This window comes from Silene latifolia, chromosome 4 (assembly GCF_048544455.1).
Source record: "Silene latifolia isolate original U9 population chromosome 4, ASM4854445v1, whole genome shotgun sequence".
In the NCBI taxonomy this organism is placed as follows: domain Eukaryota; kingdom Viridiplantae; phylum Streptophyta; class Magnoliopsida; order Caryophyllales; family Caryophyllaceae; genus Silene; species Silene latifolia.
In genome coordinates, this window is record NC_133529.1 from 12,443,735 (window position 1) to 12,465,628 (window position 21,894).

General features: G+C 35.6%; 2 protein-coding genes across 2 annotated transcripts; one reads left to right on the forward strand and one right to left on the reverse strand.

Moving 5' to 3' along the window:
• Positions 1-5,610: 5,610 nt before the first annotated feature.
• LOC141652965 (serine carboxypeptidase 1-like) lies at positions 5,611-9,704 on the reverse strand. The gene is made up of 15 exons (XM_074460592.1): positions 9,593-9,704; positions 9,014-9,524; positions 8,297-8,442; positions 7,946-8,022; positions 7,737-7,859; positions 7,542-7,644; positions 7,390-7,427; positions 7,206-7,307; positions 7,051-7,131; positions 6,729-6,971; positions 6,572-6,637; positions 6,248-6,369; positions 6,058-6,171; positions 5,900-5,945; positions 5,611-5,795 (listed from the first exon to the last, which is right to left on the reverse strand). The coding sequence occupies exons 2-15, from the start codon at positions 9,178-9,180 to the stop codon at positions 5,712-5,714; spliced, it is 1,512 nt and encodes a 503-aa protein (XP_074316693.1). The 5' UTR covers positions 9,181-9,524; positions 9,593-9,704; the 3' UTR covers positions 5,611-5,711.
• A 7,906-nt stretch (positions 9,705-17,610) lies between these two features.
• On the forward strand, positions 17,611-19,098 carry LOC141651074 (uncharacterized). The gene is made up of 2 exons (XM_074458799.1): positions 17,611-17,733; positions 17,848-19,098. Exons 1-2 carry the CDS (start codon positions 17,611-17,613, stop codon positions 19,096-19,098), a joined length of 1,374 nt encoding a protein of 457 aa, XP_074314900.1.
• The last annotated feature ends 2,796 nt before the right edge of the window (positions 19,099-21,894 follow it).

Below are 21,894 nucleotides of genomic sequence, written 5' to 3' on the forward strand. Positions count from 1 at the left end.
CCGATTAAAACAATAAATTATTAACGATCCCGTGATTTTCACGGGCTCTAAAACTAGTTTACAATTTATATATTGAAATTATGATGAGATGTAAAATTAATCAACAACTTATGAGACACGTTCGCCACTCCCGTTGTTAATATTATTACTTTCACTACATCCCCGGTTAATACTATTACGTTGACTACTTATTCGGTTACTGTTGTTTCTTTAACTACTCCTGCTATTTTTACGGTTAACCCGTTAGTTTTCTCAAACTCGTATATTTAAATAAAGTAATATTTTCCTAAAATCGAATTGTTAGTTAATTTTTCATAGTCTCTCCGTTGTTTCTACTGTTACTTTCATTACATGTGTTGTGACTACTATTACTTTCACTTTTCCCGCCGTTATTAATTTTTCTTTCACTACTCTTGCATTCATTATTGTTAATTTTACTACTCCCTTTGCTACTAGTATGACTTTCACTACTCTCGTTTCTATAATTGTTGCTTTTACTACTCACATGGGTAGTTACTATCATATTAGTTGATTATCTAGTTGTATTAGAGTTATATATATACTAGTATTGGTGCCCGGCTTCGCCCGGGCTACCTCTACTTACTATTAAATAAAATTATTTAAAGTTGCATAACCCATAAATTTATCATTAATATATTTTTCTATGATATATCCTAAAATTACGATTAAATAAATTTTGAGACAAATTCACTTCTCCCGCTATTAATATTTTACTCTTATTAATGAAACAATAGTAATAACATTTCACTACTTGTCCGTAATCATTGTTACTTTCACTACTCCCGCCGTAATTACTGTTACTGTCAATACTGCTGCATTAATATTGATAATTTCATTACTCCCGCCCTAATTATTGTTACTTTCACTATTGCTGCATTAATATTGATTATTTCACTACTCCCGTTGTTGTTTCTACTACTTTTACTAATCTCGCTGATAATATTGTTACTTTTACTATTCAAATGAGTGATTAGTATCATATAACTATATCCAATGTTACTACGATTCTTTTCTTTACTGACGAAATTACGTTTACTACTTATGCATGCAATTGTAAGAGAATTATATATTTATATAAATATATTACATATATGCATTAAATAAATCGAAAGAATTGTGCAATATTGTATATTATGGAATCTAACTTGAATTATTTATAACGTACTTATATTATATTTTTATATGTTTAATAATAATTAACATCTCTATACATCTAATAAATTATAAAGTTTAATAAAATTGTATAGATTTTAAATTTAATATATTAATGTATGATGATAATAATTAATACCATAGGTGTGCATGTTTATACTAATTAATTATTTTATTTTAAGGAAATTGACCATCTTTATTTTAGTCTTCTATAAATATATTTAGGAAAATTACCAAGCATCTTCTTTCTTTTAGTGTCCTTGAAATTGACCATCTTAATTAATTATTTTATTTTTAGGAAATTTACCATCTTAATTTAATTATTTTATTTTAAGGAAATTGACCATGTTTTAGTCTCTTACAAATGTTTAGGAAAATTCAAGCTTCTATATAATTTAATTTTAACCCAAACTATATAATATCTGCATTGAGATCCCTTAATCGGGTCTATTACACGGTGCTAGTGATTTAAAACTATATAGTATAATTAATTTGTATAACTTTATTTAATTATATTGAAGTCCCTTGCTTTCCGGATTTAATATATAGTATTGATTTAATAAATCTGAAATATAAAATTAGAATAGGATTATTTAATGACAATACTCCAAACTATTGGGGTGCTTCTTAAAACACACCAAACTTTGTTTTAACTACCAATATACCTAACTTTTACATCTATTCTCTCTTACTAAAACAGGTGGAAGGGCTACCTGCTAAACCGGTTTCTTTCTATTTTATCCCTTCTCTTTCTTCACCCATTTTTACTTTATGAAAACACCATAGATGATCTTTTTTTTTCTCCAGAACACACAAATATTTATGTCAGCTTGATTCAATCATTAAAGCGATATACCGTAATTCTCAGCAATTTCTTAAGTCAGATCATAAGACCTACCAATGTAACTTCGAGAATAAAAAATTTCAATCCTTTCATTGACCCCAATTAACATCATTAATCTTCATCTTTTTTTTTCTCCAGAACACAAACCTCACTAATCTCCTCCAATTCATCCCCTTTACCATCTCCATTCACATGACCATCATCTACCTCAACCTCTTTTCGCTCCTCATCATCAACTACCTCCATGTTCATCCCCAATTCCAAATCATCATCCCTAAAATTTAGTTTCATACCAGGCAGCAGGAGCATCTAAATTAACATTACCAGGCATGAGCATCAATTGATTGAGTCAGTCACGCATCACCATATATATCATACGGTTTCGATTTCGGAGTTGGTTTGGGTTCTGAAATCTGGGTGTTTTCGGTGGTTTCATAGGTTATTGGGTCTGAATTTGAGGTGGTTGTGTTGCTTTACATTTGATGATTGTGAAGGAGTTGGGTTTGTAAGTAAGGTGAAATTTGGAAGTGCAATACTCACGTCAAGCAGTCTTGCTCTTTGAACCTTAAACCTTAAACCGTCTTGAACCGCCATTTCAATTTCAATTTTCGAAACCCTAGATCCCCATTAAAATTCCGGGGTAAAATCTAATCTGATACAATAAGACTAAAAATTGCAGAAAGGTCGAAACCATAGATCCCCATTTCAATTTGGGGTTTGTACTGTCATATATTCAATTAGATTAAGTAGTATTTTTTTGTGTGTGTTTTTTTATTGATTTTTTTGGTAATTTTAAATGGGGTTTTCTGAGTGTTCCAGGTGTAATTCCGGAGCAAGATTTGTTACCACGTAAGCTTGAAGAATGATGACTTTGCTTGACTCTTCCTTTCGGCCTCTCCTGAAACAATGAACAAACTGAGGGCTCGGCTTGGTACCGAGCGAACTCACTCCGACGCTCAAGTCAGTAAACTTAAAGAGATTAAGTTGTGTGTTACTTGGCAAAGTATATTGTAGAGAGATAAGGGAGTTAATACCAGATGAATAGTGAGTTTATTTGATTATTTTCGGATCCTTTCCTCAATGAGGGTTGAGGAGTATTTATAGACTTTCACCTTTTGTCACGTAGTGGCCAAGTGGCAGAGCAGGTGGAAAGACTGTTCTACCCTCGGCCGAGGGACCCATGGCAGGCCGACTGGCCTGGTTGACTCCATGCCGAGGGGACTTGGATGTGAGTACGCGGATATGTCTCCTACCGGCTAGTTGCTTAGCCGAGACCAGTGACAGCCGACAGTCGCGTCGGCTTTAGGGTCTGTCTCGATACGTTGACTTGCTGTGGATATCTTTGACCTTGCTCAATATGTTGACTCGGTCAGTGGGTGCAGAATATGCCCCATCACTGAGTTTTCCAGATTTTTAGGATAGGGAAGGGGAAGGGGAAGGGGAAGGGCGAAGGTGATGAAGATCATGAGAAAGGTGGGGCTTTTTACCGGTTACTATAGGTTAATAAAGAGACAATTCTATTAACAGCGGTGGGGTGTAATAGTTTGTTATATTGGTAGTTAAATCATAGTTTGGAGTAATTTGAGAAGTACCCCAATAGTTTGTAGTATTCCCATTAAATAACCCATTAGAATATTATTTAAAAGCATTCATTATTATTTACTAATTAAATTACAAATCAAAATAATTATAGAATATTATATTTCTTTTGGAAATCTATCTTGATTTAATTACCTTTCAATAGTTACCAAAATATAACATACTTATATTATATTTGTGTATGTTAAATAATTAACATCTTCTTTATACTAATTAATACCATAACCGTGACATGTTTATTTTAAGGAAAATCACCATATTATGGTGTTCTCTAAATTTATACTTCAACCAAAACTATACTCCCTCCAATTTCATTTATTGTTCCCCTTTCTTTTTGGCATAAGAAATAAGGGAATCAGTTTAGACCACACAATACACATGATCCCACATGAAATTGATTTTGGACCACACAAAGTTGTCCAAAAAAGGAAAGTGGGAACAATAAGGAAAATTGATGGAAAGGAAAAGAGGAACAATAAATGAAATTGGAGGGAGTATAATATCTACACTGAAGTCCCTTGTTCGGGTTCATCACACGGTGCTATGATTAAAAACTATATAGTATAATTAATTTGTATACATTTATTTAATTGCATTGAAGTTCCTTGGTTTATGGAATTAATATATAGTATTGATTCATTATCGGGTCATCTATCGGGTCAGGGGTCGGGTCGGGTCGGGTCGGTTCAGGTCGGTTTCGGGTTGGAGAAAATAAGGTTGTTATCGGTAATCGGGTTGGGTTTTGCCAGCTCGAGGCTCGAAGAATGGTTAGTGCACATGCCCCCTTATACCAAGTGCTGAATTTCCACTTCGTGAGTTATTGGAGGTTGACAGGATTTAAACTCGTGACCTCTTGATCACACTGGCTCCGATACCATGATAGATGAACCATCTCAACCAAAACCTTAAGGTGATGGTTGAGACCCAATTATTATATTTATTCCTATTAGATTCGAAGTAAGAAGGGATTAAGTGCTTACATTCTATCTAGACCTATCAACATTGATAGGCCCAAGTGGCTTGGGCCTCTTGGCCCAGTTAACCAGGCCCCTTGAGTGTTGAGACTGTCATCGCCACCACTGTGGTAAGATTAGTATGATATTATCCGTTTTGGAGCAAGTTCACACGGGGTTGTAGACTGTTTTCCAAAAGGTCTCGTACTAACGGAGCGATTTGCTTTTGAGCCGGATTTTTGACCTAATACACTGTTCTAAGGTAAAGTTTGTATTTCTTATAACAAAGTCTAAGACTCCGTTTGGCAAGACATTTCAGGTACCTGTTTTAACCGAAGTAACTTTTTTGAGAAAAATTTCAGCTAGCTTATTTTCCTGGAGGTGTTTGACAAGTAACTTATTTGCTCAAATAAGTTACCTGAAATGGTAGCATTTCACATTTCAGGTACCTGATTCTTGGTAATATTACCGTTTTACCCTTTTAGTTTATAATATACTCCCTCCAATTTCTTATTATCTTCCCTCTTTCCTTTTTCACACAAGTTTGATTATCTTCCCTCTTTTCTTTTTTGGTAAGTTTCATTCATTTTTAATTAATTTCTCTCTCCTAAAAAATCAACAACTCCCATTACTTTATCTATTATTTATTCATTATTCATTCTTTATTATTTTCTCTCCCCTATAAATTTCACAACTTACAATACTTTATTCTACTTTGTTCCTTCTTTCTTCCCCTTTCTTAATTTTTGTGCCCAAAAGAAAGGGGAAGATATAAGAAAATTGGAGGGAGTATTAAATAATTATTATATGCTTTTACGTCATTTTACCAAAATAAGCTACCTTTTCAGTTAGTTTGCCAAACAATTTTTTATATAATCAGTCGCCTTATCAACTCTTAATTTTCAGTTACCTTATCAGTTACTTTTTCAGGTTTCAGGTAGTTTTTCAGTTTTCAGGTAGCTTTTCAGGTTTCAGCTATCTTTTCAGGTCGTTTTAGCAAACAGAGCCTAAAGCAGTAGAGAATATCTGATCCATGGAAAATTGGAAACAAAATGAAGCAATTCATTTCAGAGTTTATTAATCAGATGAATAATTGTTCATGTTTTATTTACATTTCGAGAAAACGAAAAAGAAAAGCCTTTTCAAACTGGCTTCCCTGCTAGAAACTGGCTATAGAAGTACAGTGCTTCTTGTGGTTTGTATTCAGGAACTGTATGCCCTGCCCCCTGCATCAACAACATATATTTATAAAAATATTAATACAATTTCTGAATTATTTTCAACAAATTCTGGTGCAGTTAACTCGAAACAGACTAAATGTTGTTCTAACCTTTACTGTAAGGAATGTGAGATTTTTTTCATAACCCTGTGTAAATCTGCAGCGAAAAACAGTACGAAAATAAGTCATTAAGTGGCGATACTCATGACCTTGGTCCAAAACCGGTTAGCATTAAAGCCGCCCTTGTGGATATACACACTAAGACATACCCGGAAACTTGTCCATCAAGTGACCATGGTCTCCACTCATCTGCTACTTTGTAGCCGATGGATTTTGTCCACGCCTCGCTTCCAGTGTAGGGAACACACATATCATGGTCTCCACTGTCATATTTTTGTCCAGTGTTAGCAAATAAATTAGCTGTCAAATGTGTTTAAGTTTATTGGTGACTTGGTTTACCTATAAATGAGGGCTCGGTAACCTCGAGAAGTCAGGGATTTGTGGTACGGTATCATGCTTCCAGCATCATGGTTGAAGGAAATCCTTCCTGTACACAGCTCCCAGGGCCCGGCTACACTTTGCTGGTGCATCACAAAAACAATGAAAACTCGACTTCAGAAAAACAAGCATGACTACATAGGAGACGATGTGTACAGTCTGTACACGTCAGTTAGGTTAACCGGTAAAGTCATTAAGTGGTTGTACTCATGACCTAGGTTGAAACCCGTTAGCCTTAAACTGTAATTATTGCTTCGCTTTCAGTAAAAGAAATACTAATGCTACCTCGTCCGCATGAAGTGCTTTTCTTACAGCGGCATTGTTCAACCAAGAAGTTGCAACTTCATCATCCTGAAATATTTCCGAAATGCATAGATGCACACTGTAATCAGTGTCTGATTGGTAGCAAATTCACACGAAACACAAGATTTCTATAACTTACAATGCAAGGAACAGTTAAGCTGTTGGCAAGCTCAGGCCAAGTAGGAACAATCCCGTCTCTAACAGGAGCCCTCATAGGCCACGCACGACCAAATATTCTTTTCCTCACAGGAAGTGGCTTGTTAGTTTCTCCTAGTTTCCTGAAACTTATTGGTAACTTTAGATTATTATGCTTCTTCTCTTTTGAGCCGGAATCATGGTAACACGGCTCCAAAATGTCGTATATATTCAACCCATCAACATCCTGCCATTAATCAAATGAATCAATATTCAATCCTGTATATAGTTAGTTTTCTGAAAAAAAGTTAAGCAGTATGAATTACCTCATCAACTTTCGAGAGCAAGGTTTGACAATCCTGAGAGGTCGGATTATAGTAGTTTCCTTGACAGAGCTTACTGACGTTCTGAAAAAGACGAGATCTTATTATACACTTAGCCTAAGAATGTTATAAACTTACAGACTGACGGGAGCGCTTACATTGTATAGATCTTCAGAAATTAAGCCCATACCATGGGCAAACGGTACCAGAGCATTCCCATCAATTATCTCATCGGTAACTCCATTTCCTACCATATAACCCTGTAATTTTAAGACAGTCAGACATTAGTTTGGCATAGAAAAGCGTCTTTTACAAAGAATACTGTCGGTGTTGGACATGTACCTTGAAATTGATAACCGGCTTTAGACCAGCATCAAGTCCTGTAATATCAGGGATATCGTTCCTTTGTTAGCATTATTATGCAGTCTGACTCCACTCGAAACCAATTACATGAGAATGACGCGTTTAACAAATCACCCGAAGAGATACAGTACCTTTCACAACTTCAGAAGCAAGGGTTGGCACATATATCCCAGCATATGACTCCCCGACAATGAAAAATGAGTTTACAGCAAACTCTTTATAGATATTAAACCACTGCAATACAATATCGGAACAAACAGTAAGTATGAACCGACAGACTCTAATAAGAACACTGTCAGAACTCAGTAGTGCTGCGAAAACACAACCTTAAGTAAGAAAGTGTGAGTATCAGCAGCAGTCTTCAAGTCTCCAGTTGAGTAATCACTTGTATTTTTGGAGTAAGAGTATCCAACTCCAGCGGGAGAATCCAAGTAAATCATATTCGAAACCTGAAAGCGTGTTAAGACAGATTAACCTTAGTCCATAAACATGATTAAGCAGTCAAATCATGTCGAAACTGATTATTCTATAACACCTTGGACCAGCTGTATGGATTCAGATGTAGCTTTGGCAAGCCTTCTTTTGACGTCGCAGCCTCAAAATTAAAGGGACCTGAAGAATGTAAGTACACAAATCATCCTTAAGAAATTGGAACAAAGTCTTAGGACCGAAAGGACAAGGGTGCGGCCAACACGGTATATTTGCAGTAAGTCTCATGAAAAACCGTCTTATAATAAATTACCTTAAATTAACAGCACGATAAGCATCTGTTAATGTTTTTTGCAGTGAGACAGATATATAAAAGTGTCTGATTTCAGCAAGTCTCGTGAAAAAACGTCTTATAATAAACTATTGTAAAAAAAGCTGAATAATTTGGAAGACTTGCCATGCTCATAGATGAAGCCATCAAAACTCGAGCATCCGGGTCCTCCATTAAGCCAGAGAACAACAGGGTCTGTTCTTGGATTTCTCTCTGATTCAACAAAGTAGTAGAACAATTTCTTCCCATGGCTTTCATCAAGTGTGACATACCTTCAATAATAATAATATAAAAATTATCAGAGATAAAAATAATTGACTTTTAAAAAAAAAACTTCATAGATAAGGTTGTCAACTTGTCAATAACTTAAAACACTACTAAAGTTCAGAAATTTGGCATGATGAAAATTTCTGAAATGCATCTCAATTGCTCAAATCAAGTATTAAACCGACAACATTACCCCTGTGCCTCAATGGCTCACGCAAATTATCAGGTAAGGGGGTCAGATGTACGCAACCATACCCCTATGGTCCTATGATAGCAACTCAAATCAAGTATCAAACCAAGACACAAAAATGTGTTTTAGAAATTTTGTTGGAAAAAGCACAAAACTATTACTTGTAGTATATGGTCATTAACTCAATAACATTACCAAGGCAATACTACTTTATGTAGGAAAACTAAAACAATAATATAAGTTGCATGAATCTTAACATGGTCAGTCGGTCAGAGTAAAACAATACTAATATAAGTTGCATCAATCCCAACATGGTTAAAGTTCAGACGTATGCAGACTTACCCTTGTGTGAAATTCCGAAACAAATTATAAACATGAAAACATACCCTGAATAATGCTTGGAGGGAAATGTGCCATCAAAGCCAGGAAGTTGTGTAACAAGAGCACTTTGAGGAGCAGATTGAGTTAAGACAAAAGATAGTGAAATTCCCAAAAAAACTACCCATATTACTTGCCATGCCATATTGATGTGATTATTATTCTTTACTATCATGGATATATATGGCTGTTGAGATTCCTTAATATATCAGAATTTTTAGTCAAAGTATAGAGTCTAGAAAATAAATGAAAATATAGGAATATTATTATATACAAAAAACAATAGAGTTTGGACCTACTCTTAACTTTGAAATGAACAAATATATAAGATTTGAAGATACCCTAAAGGGAAAGCCTTGATTGATAGTATTGCTTACAAGGAAAGTCTAGGGTGTACTCAATCCATGCCCTACACATTACAATCCCATGACGATAACAACATTATCCTAGTGTTTACACGTAAATTGTGTCGAGAAGTGCATTGAATAACTGATATTTCATAATAAAAAAGAAGTGCAGCTAGTAGTTTATTGAGTCATTTTGCTTTATCTCTGCTTTCGCAAATTACAGTCCAAAAAAAAAAAAACTAAATGGATATTATTTAAAATGGTAAGCAACTAAGCAATTATGGGGTTTGCACAAAAAAATTAGTAGAAGATAGGGGAATAATCTTAAGATAAATAAATGTGGGGTTTGATTAAGTGTCAAAAGAATGTGTCAAATATGAATGCTAGCTATTTTAAGTACATCAATCTTTACATGTTTCTACCTAACATTTGCACTAAAACTTTGCTGATTAAGTTAGAGAATAAATTATGATATACTAACATATATAAAATATTCATTACTAAATATAAATTATTATCATAATACACTATATTTAGTAATGAATTTTTATATATGTTAGTATGATATACTCACATATATAGATATTCATTACTAAATATAATTTATTCTTCTAAAATAATCTAATACTAGTATTGATGTCCGGCTTCGCCCGGGCTACCTCTACTTACCATTAATTTTTGTTTTCATTAAATAAAATTCCTTAAAGTTGCATAACCCATAAATTTATCAATAATACATTTTTCAATGACATATCCTAAAATTACGATGAAATAAATTTTGAGATAAATCCACTACTCCCGCTATTAATATTTTACTCTTATTAATGAAACAATAGTAATAACATTTCACTACTTTCCCGTAATCATTGTTACTTTCACTACTCCCGCCGTAATTATTGTTATTGCCATTACTGCCGCATTAATATTGATAATTTCACTACTCCCGCCGTAATTATTGTTACTTTCGTTGTTGTTTCTACCACTTTCACTAATCTCGCTGATAATATTGTTACTTTTACTATTCAAATGAGTGATTACTATCATATAACTATATCCAATGTTACTACAATTCTTTTCTGGCGAAATTACTTTTACTACTTAGGCATGCAATTTTAAGAGGATTATATATTTATATAAATATATTACATATATGCGTTAAATCAAAGCGAAAGAATTGTGCAATATTATATATTATGGAATCTAACTTGAATTATTTATAACCTACTTATATTATATTTTTGTATGTTAAATAATTAACATCTCTATACATCCAATAAACTGTAAAGTTTAATAAAATTGCATAGATTTTAAATTTAATATATAATTTTAATGATGATAATGATTAATACCATAATAAGTGTGCATGTTTATACTAATTAATTATTTTATTTTAAGGAGATTGACCATCTTCTAGTCTTCTATAAATATTTAGGAAAATTACCAAGCATCTTCTTTCTTTTAGTCTCCTTGAAATTGACCATCTTAATTAATTATTTTATTTTAAGGAAATTGACTATCTTAATTAATTTTTTTTATTTTAAGAAAATTGACCATGTTTTAGTCTCTTACAAATATTTAGGAAAATTACCAAGCTTCTATCTAATTTAATTTTAACCCAAACTATATAATATTTGCATTGAGATCCCTTAATCGGGTCTATCACATGGTGCTAGTGATTTAAAACTATATAGTATAATTAATTTGTATAACTTTTTTTAATTACATTGAAGTCCCTTGGTTTCTGGATTTAATATATAGTATTGATTTCCTCCGTTCCATCTAATACTTCATCGGTAAGAAAATTTAAACAAGATCTCACATAACTATCTTTTATGTTATACATTAGAAGTTATATTGAAGATTCTTCTCACTTATAAATAGTGTCCAAAAAGTAAACGTAAACATTTCAATGAAACAAAGGAAGTATATTGCAGTAAATTAAAAAAAAAAGTCATATTAATAATGTTAATTTCCTTAAGAACGCGATTAATATAGGCATGTGCATAGATCATACACAAATTCTTGTTTCATAGGACGCAGAGGCGATTTTAGAATTTGATGAAAGAGGTGCGTAAAATTTTTTAACAATGAAAATATCGAGTTATATGAAAAAAAAATATTGTTTAGTTGGACAAAATGTATGATATATAACATTAAATAAAAATTGTTCAATTCAAGGATAGAACTCATGACCTCTAACTAAGAAATAGTATTGATAACCACTAGACCCACATAACTAATGTGCTCCTTTACTAAAGAATACTGTAATTATTTTTCGGGAAAGGGGTGTAGATGAACCCCTTGCACCCCCGCCAAAAACGCCACTGATAGGACGGGTCAAGTATGTCAAATAAAACATAAGTAAAATGTCTAAATAAGAACAAGTTATTTGTCTTATCCATATAAGCAGGTTTTTAAAAATAAATATACGATATATTCATTTTAAAAGAGATTAGATGTAAATTATATGAGTTTTACGGTGTGAAATCAACTCATTTAATAGCTTGTACTTATTATATGTGTATGGATTAAATATTGGTTTTAAGTCGTGATGACGAAGTTTATCAACACTAGTATTAAGGATAAAAACAATAGTCATTGTTGGTGATATAGAGGCCACAACATTTGGGATCTAACTTGTAAGAATCATAAAGACAAAACAAGAATAATACAAGTAAGAGATAGGACAATAGACTTAAGAACTGTCCCAAAAGAGACAGCCCGGACAGGGCGAACCAGCTTAACCTTGGCCAATCATAATTGTCAATACACAAATTAGAGTCAAACATCTCTGATCTCGATAATTGTTGTATAATACGGAGTATCATTTTACTGCGTAAAATATCCTCTCTAATATAATATAAAAAAAATCTTATTCATCTTACACCCTAAAACACTTGCACGGGTGTTATATATAGCTTGTTATCTAGTTTAGTGACTGTGAAGTGTAACAAATAAGATGACCGTTCTCACTAAACAATGAAAATTTTAGATAAAATTTTCGAATATGTTTATAGTTTACCATATTATACTACCGAGTCCTAATTAATTTTTGTTAGAATTTTCACTCATGTGAATAACAAATGTAATTATAAATTATAGTTTCGCCACTGATTGCAGACTCGAGATTGGAGTGATGGAGTCAATGACGGAGCCAGGATTTGAACTTAGGGGGGGCGAAAAATTCTAGGGGGGGCGAACGACTAATTTTATAAGGCACCCCGAAAAAATTTCGAAAAATTTAACTAAAAATTTCGAAAATTTCATCCGCCAGGGGGGCGACCGCCCCTACTAGCCCCCCTAGCTCCACCACTGGATGGAGTCACTAGTGACGTGAAGTGTAAATTTGATGTCAGCTAATTTGCATGTTAAGTGATCGCGCGCCCACCACATTTGACTGTTGGATGGGGCTTAAGTTAAGCCATTGTTTACTCATAATCAAGTAGCATCTCGATGCTTAGTTGTATGTAATTATGATGTAAAGTAAATTAGTGGAAGCTAACTCATATTCCAAGTTTAATTATCGCATCTCATTTTATTATTCGATCTAGGTTTTATTTTTTTTGGACTTAATTTCAGTTTAGATTGGTTCAGTTCATTTAGTTCGGTTATATTAGGTTCAATTTTTTATTACTTATAAGTTCAATTTAGTTCAATTTAGTTCGGTTCGACCAATTTTAATCTAAAAAAACAGGGCCCTAATCGTTAAAAAATGAAGTAGTGTAGGAATCTAGCAATACATCTTTTGTCGATTTAATTACAGTATTATTGTATATTCGTTTAAACTATTTGTGCACGTCATTAGCACACCCCCGTGCTCGCATGAATGCATGTAGCTCATGCCGACTGATCTTGTATCGCAGATTTGCAATAATGCGTGTGTCAATCATCTACATTCAAAAATGTTAGTAATACTATTAGGTAAGTAACTTATATTCCCTTCCTTCCACTTTTATCGTAATAAGTTACTTACGTAATAGTATTACTAACATTTTGCAAAAAAAAAAAAGTAGTAAATTAGCCCCTTAACTTAGCCTAATTGTGAGTTTCAACCCCTTAAGTTTAATTTGGGGTGATTAAGCCCCTTACGTAAGTAATTACTTAATTACGTAATAGTATTACGCGAAAGTAGTAAATTAGCCCCTTAACTTAGTCTAATTATGAGTTTCAACCCATTATGTTTAATTTGGGGTGATTAAGCCCCTTATTAACTTTTGCAAAAAGTAAAATTAAGCCCCATATCAAAATCTCATGAGAAATTTATTTTTTTATATCGTAAAAACCGAAATTAGTTATGTTTTATTTAAAAAAAAAGAGCGAATTTTTTAAATGTAAATAGAATTATGTTTTTAGATTCTAAAAAAATGAAAAAAAATTATTTTATTTTATATTTTTTGAGAAAAAACAGTTTTTATTAAAACGTTTCTTTGCTACAATAGAAACCATTAGACAACTAAAATATGGCACATATAATGGTTAACAGTTTTAGGAAATTATTTAGTTATTTTATAAAATTCAAATATATTTTTTTAATAAAATTATTTAAAATCTCCTCTAATTGATGTTAATTCATTTTAGATTATGATTTCATTTGTTAATTTTTTTTTTTTTTTTTGAATTTTGATTCTCTATTTTGTAACAAGTATAATCAATTTCACTTTTTATATATGATATATTGAATTTTTATGAGATTTTGGGTAAGGGGTTTAATTTCACCTTTTATATAATTTATGGGGCCTAATCACTACATTCTAAACTTAAGGGGTTTAATTTCACAATCAGGCAAAATAATGGGGCTCAATTAACACTTTCGCGCTAAAAGTCATATTTAAAAAAAAAAATGATGAAAACTGTAATGCCGTTAAAAGGACTATGTAAATTGTAATGCTGTTCATAAAAGCCAAAAGGGGTAAACTAATGGGCGTAGAAGGGGACGTTTGAGCCACCAACTCCAAGTGGAATTTCACGCAGCATGGACCAATTTATTACTGGTCACGCTGCATTATGCAAAGCCACCAATATTATTTCTATACTTTCATAATCTTGTACTGCATCTTGATTTTCCAAAATTCTTAATTGAGGCATGTATTGTTTAGGCAATTAGGCATGTAGAAGGGTTGGACTATAAAATCAACATTGTTATGGTTACATTCAGTGGTGGAGTTAGGGGTGGCTAACAGAAACGTTCGACCCCAGTGGAAAAAGAAGACTTCAATATGTTTAGTTAATGTTAGGGTGCAAACTCATGTTTCACGTCGGTAGTGTGAAGAGGGAAGATATCCTTATAATAAGTGTGACAAAATATAACAGTACGAGACTTTTTGGGAAAGAGCCCAAGAGTAAATCCGTGAGGGCTTGGCTCAAAGCGGACAATATCGTACTATTATGGAGCAATGGACACAGATGCAACAGAGACCCAACAAAAGATATTCACGCTTCCGCACAACAGTTAAGTTTTCGGGAAAATGTCGAGTTAGTTTACGACATTATTCATTTGCTTTCGCTGTAATTTTTCGTCTTAACTATAAATCCTGACTTCCTTAGTGGCTACATCAGGTTCATTCCATAGGTTCGAGAGATGTCGATTATAGAATTATAGATCTTAGGAAATGTGTAATGCATGTTTGCTCGTTAAACCAGTACAAAAACAGGAAAGAGACAACTCAAATGGTGGCTTGTCATATGGTGCTCAAGTAGGTGGTCTAAAATTCTTCGTCTAATCGAATGCAAGAGACAATGAGATGATCTCGAGTATCAAACTAGAGTATATGCAACTAATGAGTGATGTAATGCACTACACGTCTACACCATTAGATGGCGTAACAATTTTAAATAAATAAATAAATAAATAATGCCATTGTGTAATCGAGTAATATATAATTTTGGTAACATAAAGATAGAATTAGGCATACGGGTTGTTGGATTGACATACTCCACCATGACCCAGCATGACTCATTTTAACACGACATGGGGTTTGCACAATCTAATACGGCACGACATACCATGGGTCGTGCCTGGGCTGAAGTTTGAGAAAAAAAAAAAGATAATGCCGCATGACACGAACCACCTATGGGTATGACACACTTTAACATGCTCAAAATACAAAGAAATAAGCCTAAAGTGTAGAAATTGTTTCAGCACGACATGGCACGCGGTGGTGCGTGGGCCGCCATTTCCATTTCACCGACATCACACGAATCCCACTTTCTCGTTTTTGAGCCATGCCATTTTCTTCTCCTAACATAAAATTTATGGTACGAAGCACAACCCAACAAGGTCCCCTCCCATCTTTAGGGTAACATAAAATTTATGGTATAATCAAAGCTAGATGAGAATAACTTAATAGTTTTTTTTAATAGAGCTGCCCTACAGCTCCACAGACCACAAGGATAACCTATACAAAGGAAGGGCCATGTCAAATACGAGCAGTAATCAATACTTCAGAAGAATACTCCCAATATATAAAGCAACCCAAAATTCAATCACATATGGCCACAACTTTTTCTTAAGAAAATGATATTGATTAAAGTTCACCAATCATGAAAGTCCATGAAAAATTTATCTATCATCTCTATGTTAAAAATGTGGTCCATTCTATTATCTTAAGAACATGATACATTGCTCATGGACCTGATCGAGAAGATATAGTATGTACTTATTTAGCAAATTGATTCTTATTTAACTCATGCATTAATATTCGTTGTAATAATACCAATCGTTGGTTGCCACAGCGTAGTAGCATTTACGTGCAACATGAGGCTTGGTAGAGGAGTCATGGATCGATCCCCCACAACTGCGATTGGGAGGGGTTTAAATACCGTAATCCTTGGACACGCCCCGAAATCCGGATTAGTCGGCCCAATGTGGTTCGGATTACCGGATGGTTTAGACCAAAAAAAAAATATTCGTGGTAATAATAAAATCGATTTAAATAGAAATTACTCCTTATGATGAAGGTAACAACATAGGTTCTAGCTAATTTATTTATTAATTACATATATTCATTTTTTTTAACTTAATTTTAGTTTAGTTATATCAGTTCTTTTCAACTCTACTTATGTATGTGTTAGTAATTCAGCTAAGTTCAAAATCAACGGTGAAGAATCTGGAGATGAAATGTAGTCTAACAAGAGATACCAAGCTAGAAACCTCGGTTTTTTTAGGTTATTTCGAAAAACTATTTGTTATTTTAGTGATCATTTGAAACTATTATTTTTCGCAAATGAGTTCACGCCATCATTTTTTTCCGTTGTTTGTAGATTTGAATTGGGGAGATCTAGGGTTCAAACCCTTGAAAATTGCAACAAGGATCATGCCGGTCCCGAACTCGTTAGCTCCAGATTTAAAGGGAAGCCTACCAACCACTACACCACCCCCAATTGTCCGTTGTTCAACTTTCTTTAATGTTACTTCGTATTAATTAATTTAGATGTATGTGTCTTACACATCAAAGTTGCTATTTAATGTCACATCAAAGGCCATGAGTTATCAGAGGAGGATCGTATACTCGGAACAGAGCATCTAAACAGTTCGGAGAATGTTACAAATCCAAATTCCTTAGAGACAGGTCTCAGGCCAGAAGAAAAAGACGACTTTGGAAATTGGATGATGGTGTCCAAACCACAACGGAAGAAATCTGTTCAGGCACAAGGCAAACAGGTGCAAACATCCGGCCAAAGTACGACCACCAGACCGGTTTTCAACTTTGCAAACGGTCCAGTGAATAAAGGCTCTAGATTCGGAATTCTGAATAATTCAGAAAATAATTCTGAGACAATATTTCCTAATTCAAACACAAACAATATGCAACTTTCCTCCAAAAAAGATTCGGGAGATAATTCCATTATTAACCAAAAAATCCTTTCCTTTAATAAGCAAACCAATAAGCTAATTTCTCAATCACGACCCATGATACGCGCCACCAAATCATCCTCTAAGCCATCAAATAATCTTTCCAATATTAAGAATATTACTTCCAGAAATAATAATCGTATAATTTTACAAGATATCACAAACGCACCTAATTCTACCACTCAATCCAACCCTACCTCTATCAATAATAACTCCCCTGTTTCTTCTAATAACGAATCTACTGCCCCTGTTTCTCTGCTAGTCAATCACCATGGACCCTCACATATCGTATTTACAGCACAAGCTACCACAACCACGATACCTACCCCAATTACCACAGTTCGAAATGATACCTCCCACACAAACAATATCGAGGTCGGTATGGAAGGAGACCCTCGCACCCTATATGGGGGTGATGGTACCGGAGAGCCCAGTGATGGAGGTAACGTTCAGCTCAGCCCAGGAGGACTCATCAATTCTCCAGATGGAGATGGCGATACCATGGAACATTAATCAAGTTCTATCGCTAGTAAGTCGATCGTATCTAACACATTTATCTTTCGCCCCTTTTAATATGTCAGATAGAATCCCTGCCTTATCAAGAAATCTGTCCCCAATTACATGTATGGTATGGAATGTACAGGGGACCGGTAATAAGAACAAAATAAACGCCCTCAAAGAGATAGTTAGGACGTATAAACCTTCAATAATTGCTCTGGTGGAGACACATATGGACGGCGTCCATGCGATTAAGATACAAAAAATTCTAGGCTACATAGGGCATTCTCGAGTGGATGCTAATGGTTTTAGCGGAGGTATTTGGCTTTACTGGAAATCGGAGTTTGTAACAGTTAAACCAGTAAAAGAGCATTCCCAATATATCACAATCGAAGTCTCACGCAATGGAGAGATGCCGTGGTTTTTTTCTGCTGTATATGCCAGTCCTAATCCAAGTAATCGTGTTGAATTATGGACTAAATTAGAGCAGTATGCACGAATTAACAATCATCCGTGGCTTTTAGCGAGTGACTTTAACGAGACACGATCATTAGCAGAACGTCACGGAGGAGATCAGGATATGGCTCGTAGATGCAACCTTTTTAATAATTGGATTGAGAGCTGTCAATTAATTGAAGTAGAGTTTTCTGGACCAGCTCACACATGGGCCAGAGGAAAGTCGGAAGCGACCCGCCAAAGTGCCCGACTTGACAGAGCCTTATGCAACAGCGAATGGAGTTTGATGTTTAGTGACGCCAGTGTACGCCATCTTCCAGCAATCCAATCAGACCATTGTCCTCTACTCATATCGCCAAACGGATTTGCGCCTTTAAATTCTGTTCAACGACCCTTCCGGTTTCAAGCTGCTTGGATGACACATGAAAATTTTTCGGAATTTATTGCGTCGAACTGGGAGACCAACAATAACTTGGTGTCTCAATTGTCAGATTTATCAGAAAAATTACAACATTGGAATGAAACGGTGTTTGGTAATATTTTTAGGAAAAAAAGAGAGCTAATGGCTCGTATAGGAGGGTGTCAACGTGAACTCTCTCAAGGACGACAAGGGCATCTAATCAAATTGGAGGCGAAACTGAGAAAAGAACTCGATGAAATCCTTGAGCGCGAGGAGATTCTCTGGTATCAAAAATCCCGTGTGAATTTCATTAAAGACGGAGACCGGAATACCTCTTATTTTCAGGTCAGTACACTAATTCGTCGATGGCGAAATCGTATAAACTCGTTAAAGAATGATGAAGGCATATGGGTAGAAAACAGAGAGGATGTTAAACAGCTCGTCATTGATTACTATAAAAAGCTATACACTGATCACACACAAACAACGGAAGATATAGATATCCCATACGACTTGTTTCAGGAATTCAACATCGAGTAGCGGGATTGGCTAAATAAAGAATACTCCGCGGCAGAAATAGATAATGTTATTCTCCATATGGGGTCCTTGAAAGCCCCCGGTCCCGATGGGTTTCAGGCCCTCTTCTACCAAAAGCAGTGGTCCATTATCAAGCAAGATGTGTATTCAATGGTGTTGAAGGCTTTAGAAGGGAAAGGTATTCCAGCCGGGTTGAATGATACCAATATCGTGTTGATTCCCAAAGTAACAGCACCAGAGCACATATCACAATTTCGGCCCATTAGCTTATGTAATGTAGCTTATAAAATTATAAGCAAAACTATAGCAAATCGGATCAAAAAGGTTCTCCCATGGCTGATTTCTGAAAATCAAAGTGGCTTTGTCCCGGGACGACAAATAACGGACAACATTGTAATCTTTCAAGAAGCGATACATACTATGCGGAGGAAAAAAGGAAAGACAGGGTATATGGCTATTAAAATAGATTTAGAAAAGGCCTATGATAGACTCAAATGGAGCTTTATCGAAGACACTCTAAAAGACATGCATTTCCCGGTTATTATGGTTGATACCGTAATGGAGTGTGTAACATCTACGACTATGCAAATTTTATGGAATGGCGAGCCTACAGAGTCGTTTAAACCCACAAGAGGAGTTCGACAAGGGGACCCTTTGTCTTCTTATTTATTTGTGATGTGTCTTGAGAAGCTACAACAAGCGATCGATGTCCGGGTAAGGAATCAGGATTGGATTCCACTTCCTATATGCAAAAATGGACCTGCGATTCCTAACCTTTTCTTCGCGGATGACATGGTCCTTTTTGCGGAGGCTAGGACGGACCAAGCATACGTGATAAAATACGTGCTAGATAATTTCTGTCAAGCATCGGGAGAGAAAGTGAGTATTTCGAAGTCAAAAATATTTTTCTCTGGTAATACGATTGTCGCGGACAGAACAACTATCGAAAACATCCTCGGGTTTGAGTCAACAAACGACTTGGGAACTTACTTAGGAATGCCAACCATTAATGGACGAGTGACTAGGAATACATTCGCGTATCTCGAGGAAAAAGCTAGTAGGAAATTGGCGGGCTGGCAAACGAAGTACTTATCCTTAGCAGGGAGGAGCACTCTTGTACAATCTACACTCTCTACTCTCGCAAACTTTAGTATGCAAACGACGAAAATACCTCGATCGGTTTGCGACTCTCTTGATCGAACAACCAGGCGATTTCTGTGGGGTGTTAATGAGCAACAAAGGAAAATACACCTGCTATCTTGGGATACGGTTCAGCGACCGAAATCGTTGGGAGGTCTTGGCATCCGTTCCACTAGACAATCAAACGCAGCATTCCTTACTAAATTTGGGTGGAGAGTTTTGTCAGAACCTCGAACCTTATGGGCTCGAATTATACGAGCAAAGTATTGTAATGGCCGGTGCGATGTTGACATGTTCCAACCCAAACCGAATATGTCCAACGTTTGGGCCGGCATTACCTCGCAAGCACAAATAATTAATAAAGGCAGCACAGTAGCCGTGGGAAATGGCAGGAAAACACTTTTTTGGGACCACTCGTGGGTGGACTCCGGCTGCCTATCAGATAGAGCAACTATGCCTATCCCCGAAACCATCCTAGGAGCAACAGTTGCAGAAATGTGGGACGAAAACACGGGATGGAAGTGGGAATCCTTTTCTAATTATCTTTCACGAGATGATCTTCTCAAAATAGCAGCGTATTATTTATCTCCGGAACCTGACGTCGAAGATTCGCTCTACTGGAATGCATCGTCTAGTGGAAAATTTTCGATCAAGTCAGCCCTTTCCCTGATTAAAACGGCTGATATCAATCCGGAGGAGGAGCCCATGGCGTGGCATGTCATTTGGAAACTACCGGTACAACAAAGAATTCAGATGTTTATTTGGCTCGCCGCTCATAGTAGACTGATGACTAATTATAACCGGGTTCGGAGAGGCATCCATGACGACCCTGCTTGCCCAAGATGCCAAGGGATCGAAGAGTCCACGGACCATATGCTTAGGCAATGCCCATACTCGAGGGACCTCTGGAGTTACTTGGTGAGTGTTCTGCTGTCCCGTCCTTTTTTACAATGCCCTTTAAACAATGGATTTCTAAGAATGCAAGCAATGAGATACCATTCGCTACACATGATTGGTCATTAAAATTCGCCATTACATGTTGGTTGATATGGCGGCGGCGTAACAATGTTACATTCGGAAGATCAGACGAAAATCCGACTGACCCAATTCGATTCCTCAGACAGCAATTTGATACCACGAAGCGAGCCTTCGACCCTTTTTCTATCTTCATACCGACCCCTGGGACTCTTCATGAGGAGAGGTTTATAAGGTGGAATCCACCTCCGCACGGCTGGTTTATTTTAAATACGGATGGAGCTTCAAAAGGGAACCCTGGCCCCGCTGGTTGTGGAGGCATCATTCGAGATGAAACCGGAAACTTTGTTAGTGCTTTCCTGTTTTCATGCGGGATATGTAGTTCCATGAGGGCGGAGATGCGTGCCTTAGTGGTTGGGTTAGAACGAGCTCGGAGCATGGGAATTCGAAAACTATTGGTTCACATGGACAATAAGCAGTGCGTGAGTTTCGTTCATGACGAGCAACTGCTAAGCAATAGTCTGCGCCCAATAGTTCAACAGTGCATCAATCTGATTAAGCTAGAAGGGTGGACCGTCAAGATGGATCATGTATTCCGAGAGGCCAATAGAGCAGCTGATTGGCTCGCGAATGAGGGAGTCGGAAAGAGCACTAATGTGCATTATATTGATCATCCACCGGAAG

Excerpts from the sequence above, each read along its gene's own strand:
- LOC141651074 (XM_074458799.1), top strand. The coding sequence starts at position 17,611 with ATGGGGGTGATGGTACCGGAGAGCCCAGTGATGGAGGTAACGTTCAGC. Across the intron at positions 17,734-17,847 it reads TTAATCAAGTTCTATCGCTA|GGGACCGGTAATAAGAACAA; the intron begins GTAAGTCGATCG and ends TGGAATGTACAG.
- LOC141652965 (XM_074460592.1), bottom strand. The coding sequence starts at position 9,180 with ATGATAGTAAAGAATAATAATCACATCAATATGGCATGGCAAGTAATA. Across the intron at positions 8,443-9,013 it reads CCCTCCAAGCATTATTCAGG|GTATGTCACACTTGATGAAA; the intron begins GTATGTTTTCAT and ends TTATTATTGAAG. Across the intron at positions 7,132-7,205 it reads TTTCTGAAGATCTATACAAT|AACGTCAGTAAGCTCTGTCA; the intron begins GTAAGCGCTCCC and ends CGTCTTTTTCAG.